Genomic DNA, 7520 nt, shown 5'->3' on the forward strand with positions numbered 1-7520 from the left:
AACACACACACACCTTAAGCACGCAGAGGCCCAAACCTCCTAGACTTTTTTTTCAAAGCACGCAGAGGCCCAAATCTCCTAGACTTTTTTTTCAATAGTGCAATTTTAGAAAAAAAAAAAAGAAACCCAAAAACATACACCCTGAAGCACTGCTACCCTGGGCACAGCAAGCTGTAACAGAGGTTTTAGGCCAGTTCTTAACCTGGTACCCACAAACACCTAAGAATGCAGGAGGAGGGTTACAACTTTAAGATTATGAATACCTGGCAAGAAGAAATGAATCAGGCACGAACACAAAGCCACAAACTGCAGCTCTAAACATACAACCGCATTTGTGAGGAAGTGCCCCTTGTGACACAGTTTTAGTATTTAAATACTAGGTACAGAAACTGCGTACTCATGTCCCACCTAATGCTACAGCAAGAGCCTGCATGCAGAAGGACTCATGCTATTAAACCTGAATAGGACTTGTCAAAAGATACACTATTTAAAAAGCCTGATTTACTAAGGTCCGTGAAAGGTAGCTTAAAGCAAGCTTTAATATTGCTAAAGTTCTCCGCCCACCTTTTGGCATCTCTCAAGTTGCATTTCAGTGTTAAAATACTAATCATGCTTTCATTTAACACTAAATGGACTGGTCCTGCACATGTCGCTTCTAGAAACAGATGCTTAGCAGTCCAACATGCACTTTAAATAAAACCTGTATGCATGCCTAACACTGTAATGACATTTGCAAGCTTCAAAATAAAATGAAGCAAACAAGTGAAGCCAATGAACAGGCAGGAATCATCTACCTACAAAAAACAAACACTCTTTTTGGTTTAAGATTAGTGACAGGAATGAACTACATGTTGAATTTAAGATTAGAATCTAATTGAAGTAAGTCTCTCAAACCAACTCATCCCATAAATTAAAAAAAAAAAAAAAAAAAGACCCCCTCCCACATTCCCTTAGCCCCTTTTGAGCCTCGTATACAAATGAACAATTCATAATCAGTATACAGGAGAACACTGGCCCTGAGCAGTATTATTATTATTGCAGTTAGGCCTTCAAAAAAAAAATAAAATAAAATTAGTCCAAAAAGGTAGCCTTAGTTCTAAAATGCAAGGTATAATGTTAAATATCAAACTATTTAAGTCAGCATTTCCAGTGCTCTCTGCATATATCTTCACATGGCCTTGCTCAGATATGATATGCTGCTGTATTCTCTTACCTTGTACTATTTATAGCAAAGAAATAAAAGCACACCTGGTTTAAAAGAAGGATTCAGAATGCTAACAGAATTTTACAGAAAAGAATTATGTAACCCACTGCCAAACATTTATTTACTTCAAAAGGCAAAGCTAGGTTGGACTAACAGCAGTATGGTGTATCATGTTAGCTAGGACTGTGTTACTATGGTTAGAATGGGGTGTAAAAGAAGGCTGCAGGAGTGGAATGAAGGGGTGGGAACCACTTGTCGCCCTACTCACAGTAGTTCTCTCTCCTAGCCTTGAAAATGTTATGAAACACTGGAGAATCAGAAGACCTGTGAAACAGCCACCAATATTTGTATTTATACCAGTATCTATAACATGGTTCTGCTGGAAATAAAGTACCACTGTTGCAGGATTAACTGTTAATTGCAGAATAAAAAATAAATACAAAATTGAGTAATCTGTATTCTGATGCATAGATTGTCGAATGCTGCTACCCTGTCAGAGTACACTCCTAAGGTACCATTAATGTTCTGAAAAGGCAGCAGCAATATACTTTTCTTTTTTAGCACAACTGGCAAATTACATGTGTGTAAGTTTTCTGTTACACATTTTTAATGAACGTTCTATAGCTTTTAATGGAAATTGGTCATTTTTTTGTCACAATTTCTGTTCTTGCTCTTAAAATTTTTATGCCTACTTTACTGCTTTAGGTTTGCTTTTGTGATCCTGCAATATTTTCTCCCTCTCATGTACTTTTTCTTTTCCAGAGACCTTCCCCCCTGCAGCCCCCTTTCATGTTGCCATCAGTGTGGAATCAGCTGTCTGAGAATGTTATAATTTAAAAAGGAGAACTTGGCATTAGAGTGCCCACCAGGATGCAGACCATTTGCATTTTCTCCAAAAAAATTTTATTTGACAACTACAAAACATTTACAGTACAATGTTTACAGTCACACGCTCAATTTGTAGTGAACGGACTTCCCCAAAAATATATTACAACTCAAGTTGACTTATCCTTTAGTTACATTCAAAAAACAAAACCCAAAACAAAAACCATATGTCTGTTAAGTAGTCCAAAGAGTACATAGTGCTCATTCGGTACCTACTATGTACAAACAACTAAAGCTATGTCTCAATCATCCACCGTCCAGGAACTCCTAAACACAACAAGTAAGGAAATATATCAATTTGGAATTGTATTAAACATATTTTATGTACTGTATAAAGTTTCAGATCAAAAAAGGTGGCCTCCTTGGTTAGAAAAAGTGGTAAACATTTAGATAAAATCCCCTACATTCAGATTATCAAGCATTCAGAAAAAAATACTTATTTGGTTGAGGAAGTTTAAGGCAAGCATGGACCCTGAAAAGGCACTGTGAAACAATATGGGGACCCTTCTACCCCCCTCCCCTCCCCCATATTATTGCTACATATTCGGTTATATATCACAGTGGATTGGTGGAACTACACACCCAAAATACTTTTTTGGTTAAATTTAGACATCAGTTTTTAAGTTAGGATGCCACTTAAAAGTCTGATTGCAAAAACTATATGCTTTTGGACGGGCAACCATTTTACATTCTTAAAAAAAAAGAAAAGAAAAGAAAAAATTCCAACCATAGTACTTCCTCCTACTTCCACAGCATTGAGATTGATTTCTGTAAGAAACCATGCAAAATTTTTCATTTACGTAAACAAGGAAAGAAATTAATGAAATAAATATTACATACAATCTCTTAAATTAAGATTTACTCATTTACAATAAAATAACCAAGTGAAGTTACAAAAAGGCATATATTACTGTGAAAAGAATATACACTCCACATTTTGCAGATTAATAATGACAATCATAATTTAAACATAATAAAAGAATATATATCTATTGCTTTTTCATCATACCTGATAAATACAGTATGAACAAATTACCAATGTATACTTTTCACAAGATAATAAATAAGTTAAATAGTTTTCATACTGAGTTGTGTGCATCAAAATGCACCAGCAACTCAACAGCTAAAAAAAAAAAGAAAATAAAAAGAAAAAAAAAATCAGCAGTTATTCTCCAACAGTTAAACTAAACTCACTCGAGTGCTTCCAAATAAAAGCAACAAACTTGTTCTAAGTGGTGGCACTGGAACCAATGTTAAACTTTGGAATGGAAGTTTTAGCATTTGTCATAATTTAACGAGAGAAAAAAAAAAAGAGACACACAAAAAACCCTCAGGGTTATTTGTTATCAAGGCATATTCTTGGCAGGATACTGATATTAAAAAAAAAAAAAAAAAATTCCACACACCTTGTTAGGTGGTTAACAACTGGATTAAAGAAACAGTATAAAAAAAAAAAAAAAAAGAAATGAAACTCAGCTTGGAGAAGGCTAAAACTGCAGTTCACAAAAAGTGTTGCTTTTCTGGCATAATGCTTCATCGCTGTAAAGAGATGGAATGCCTGCTGGTGCATTATCTATATTTCACGGAAAAAAAAACAAACCTAACCAACCTTCTTCCCCCACCCACGAGTTCTATAAAAATAAGTTTTTGTTCTATTCATATCATGGTTTTCTTTTTTTTTGCCCTTTTTGCAAATAAACTTTCTCGTTTTTGTTCAAAAAAAAAAAAAAAGAGAGTCCGGTACAGAAGTCACCCTCCCCCCCCCCCCCCTTCACAGAGCCCTCTCCCCACCCCTCTCTTGCCTCAGTCGTCGGAGACGGAGATCCTGCTGAAGATAGGCAGCCGCCTGCCCGAGTCCAAGCTGGGCGACTCGGAGCCGCTGAGGCTGCCCGAGCTGAGGGAACCGCTCAGGTAGCTCTCGCGGTCGGAGAGCGAGTCCGGGGGGCTGGGGGGCGCGTCCAGGTCGGGCGACTCGGAGAGGCGCCTCAGGGGCTGAAAGGTGAAGGCCGTGGCGGGCGGAGGCGACGAGGCCGGCGGCTGCCGGTAGTAGGCGGAGGCGGCGGCCTGGAAATTCTGCGTCTGGATGGCGAGAGGCGCGATCAGGCCGCCCAGCTCCTGGCCCGAGAAGGCGAAGGCGTTGTTGGCGCACGAGGACAGCAGCTCGTGGCAGTACGAGGAGGAGGAGGGGGGCGGCGGCGTGCGCGAGGTGGGGCTCTCGAGCAGCAGCGGCGAGTCCAGCCCCTGGTGCTGGCTCGAGAAGCCCGAGAAGCTGAGGCTGTGGTGCAGCTTGGGCCGCTCGCGCGCGCCGCCGCCGAAGTTCAGTTGCAGCCCCGGCTCGCGGCCGTTGTTGTTGATGTTGCCGCCGCCGGGTGGCGCTGCGGAGCCTGCGGCCGGCGGCGCGGGCCGCCTCTCCTCGGCGTTGTGGATGAAGTGGCAGCGGGGTCCGTAGGGGCAGAAGCCGATGGTGTGGAAGGTGCGGCACAGCTCCGTCTTGTACTTGGGGTGGCGGGTCAGGCTGCGCAGCTCGTGGTAGCCGTGGGCGAACTGGCACTTCTCGCCGTACTTGCAGGTGCCGCTCTCCTCGTACGGCCGGCACAGCTCCGTCTTGTAGCGGGTGGAGTTGATCTGCGCGCCCGACTTCTGCTGCTGTTGCTGGAGCTGCAGGAGGTGCTGGCTGCGTTCGCCGTTCTCGCTGAAGGAGCGGTCGCGGAACTTGTTCTCTTTGTTCAGCAGGGCCGTCGTGCTCGCCGGGCCGCCGTCCTTCAGGTTGCAGAAGTGGCTGCTGCTGCTGGAGAACTTGGAAGGAGGAGAGGTGGAGGCGGCGTTGTTGTTCGCCAGAGCCGGTAAGTTGCTGGTCGAGTGTCGCCGCAGGAACGCCGGCACAAAGTTCGAGTTGGGGGGGGTCCCCACTGCTTTCTTATCCAGCATGTTAAGGTTTAGATTGTTGAACGATTTCTCCGTTTGCTACAGAGAGGGAGAGAGAGAAGAAAAAAAGTACAATTGTAACTTCTGAGCACTAGTGAGCAGTCACAACAGCGTGCAAAACTTTTCAAACGCCTGCTTAAGCCGCTTGATTGCAGTGGAAAACCGTTTCAAGGCTTCAGGCCAAAATCGTAACCGAGCAGCAATGATAAAGATCCTATTTTTAAGAACTAGAGGTACTACGCTAGGCAGCTTAATTTGCTTCTAGAAAAAAAAAACTCTTTACATTACAAAAATAGCAATCGGCGTTCACGACTTTAAAAAAAACAATCTCAAAAAGTAGGAGCCAAAACACGTACCTTACACAAAAACTCGATATCGTAGAAAGCAGATAAAAGTGTCGTAGACATTTTGTTAGGTCCTGGTGGGATCGAACAGGCAGGCGGACTTGGAGATCCCGCGCGTCGTGGGAGGCTTTAGCAAAGCCACGACTAGGTTAAAGCGCGTGTGCTGTGTGAGGTCCGTAATGTTCCGTAGAGTGGCTGCGAGCGTGGAACTGCAAAGAGAGAGGACTGCTGGAACTCTCAGACTGGCCCAGCACGCGCATATAAACGCTGGAAGGGCGCGCGGGGGGCGGGAGGGAGGGATCGAACGCTGACCGGGCCAGGGTCTCTAAGCGACACTCCCACCGCCGGCTCTCCAGTCTCTCTCTCTGCGAGAACCGTTTCTGTAAATCTGCTCGCAGTCGTCCCATTGGTCGCCGCCAATTTTTCTCGGGTGACGTAGTAGCTGAGCGAGCTAGGCGGTAGCGCGTGCAACAGGAAGGAGGACCGTGCGTGCCGTGGCCCGTGCTGCTGCTGCTGTGTATGCTCCCTAGCATTGGGGAGGAGGAGGGCTCATGTAGTTTTGGCTTGGAGACAAAACTAACCCCCCCCCCCCCCCCCCCCCCGTGAAGGTTCTGTGTGTGTAGCTATGTAACCAATGTCTGTGTGTTTGGCGTAAGGTGCTAGAAGTTTACTGTCACTGGACGGTTTAGGCAAGACTTTGAGGTTACAGTTAGCGCAGATGAAAAAAATTAACTTTTGCTGTCACGTGGGAAGTTGAACGGTGTCAGTGGGCGGTGGCGGTTTGCGCGCTGTTGTTGGTTTGGGGCGTTCTCTCAGTAATCTGCAACCAGATTGCTGACCGCAATTATGTTTATCTGCTGCTTCAACGGTTTATATGTCAGTTTTTATTGTCAGGGTACCCGAATGTCATACAGTATGTAAATTTATATAGGGAGGAAGGGGTGGGGCGCAGGCCTCTGGAGTATAGATTTAAGAGTTTAATTTTTACAGAGGGGTGATACATGGACTGTACCGGGAACCCCATCTCCTTCACCACAGACTGTGTAGAGAGCTCCTGTAAGCGGGTTCCCCGTAGCAGACTCGCAGGGGGAAGAAGGATCGGGAGGAAACGATGACAACTGGAACTCGCGTGTATCAAAGAAAAACTATACAGTGCTAAGGGCATCACAAGACCTTGAACGCGGGAGAGAGAGCCCAACCTGCTTCCACCCTCCCCGAGGAGGGCCCTGGGATTGGCTGCGGCATGCAGCGAAAATTCCGCAGCAATGCACGAGCGAGCAAGAGCTTTACGCCTGCGTGCGCCTTCCAGTCCAGATCCCGGCGTATGTATGGCCCTGATCAGGCACTGGTAGCTCGATCCGAGAAAGGGAATGGGCGGAGACTTTACTCCCGCGTGACGCGTCCCGCCTCCTCCCCCCTCCCTAAGCTCAGGCAGAAGAAGGTGGTGGTGGTCTTCCCTACACCACAAGACGGGATAAGCAACAAGCCTGACTCGCAGCCCCTGTCATCTGTTTTAAAAAAAAAAACACCAACAACAACCTGCCGAGTCATCATACCGCGCACTAGCAAGCGATAAAACACTGCAGCAAAACGATGGCTTATTGTGCTTGCTTGCACGGCAGGGGCTGTAAGTTTGATCTCAGGTAATTATGTATTTTGGGGAAAAAAAACTTTAAACGGCTGTAATCGAAAACAAGCCTTTTTTTTCTGCAGGGAGCGTCAGATGCTTCCTTTTCTATCCGTTGACACGTTTACTCGACTGGGGAGATTGGTGCTTGCTAGCGACGCGTGATTTGGCATCGAAAGGAACATGCTGCCCCCCAGCGATCAACTCTAAAAGCGACCGACAAGAACGAGGAGCCAACTATATGGCTGGATAGAGTTGTCATTGGCTCTCGTCCGTCTGATATATGCCGTTTGGCTAAACCACAGTAATCGTTCATATATATATACTCGTTTGTCTTAGATTCAGCCCGCTAGGCAGGTAAACTATTCCAAGCAGCAGTTTTTCAAAATTTAAGCAATGGATTGATTCCAATTTTTTTTTAATTACACTGATGTTCACGTGCTGTGTGAGTTTTTAAAAAGTTAGAGTGAAAAACACATACATTATTATTATTCTTTTTTACCTAATAGTTAACTAAGGTGTGGAGGTTGTACAT

General features: G+C 44.8%; 1 protein-coding gene across 1 annotated transcript; it reads right to left on the reverse strand.

The window, feature by feature from the left end:
* Positions 1-3875: 3875 nt before the first annotated feature.
* On the reverse strand, positions 3876-5626 carry ZFP36L2 (ZFP36 ring finger protein like 2). The gene is made up of 2 exons (XM_030194612.1): positions 5371-5626; positions 3876-5053 (listed from the first exon to the last, which is right to left on the reverse strand). Exons 1-2 carry the CDS (start codon positions 5419-5421, stop codon positions 3893-3895), a joined length of 1212 nt encoding a protein of 403 aa, XP_030050472.1. The 5' UTR covers positions 5422-5626; the 3' UTR covers positions 3876-3892.
* Positions 5627-7520: the final 1894 nt, after the last annotated feature.

The sequence above is a fragment of the Microcaecilia unicolor genome, chromosome 3, assembly GCF_901765095.1.
Source record: "Microcaecilia unicolor chromosome 3, aMicUni1.1, whole genome shotgun sequence".
NCBI classification, from domain to species: domain Eukaryota; kingdom Metazoa; phylum Chordata; class Amphibia; order Gymnophiona; family Siphonopidae; genus Microcaecilia; species Microcaecilia unicolor.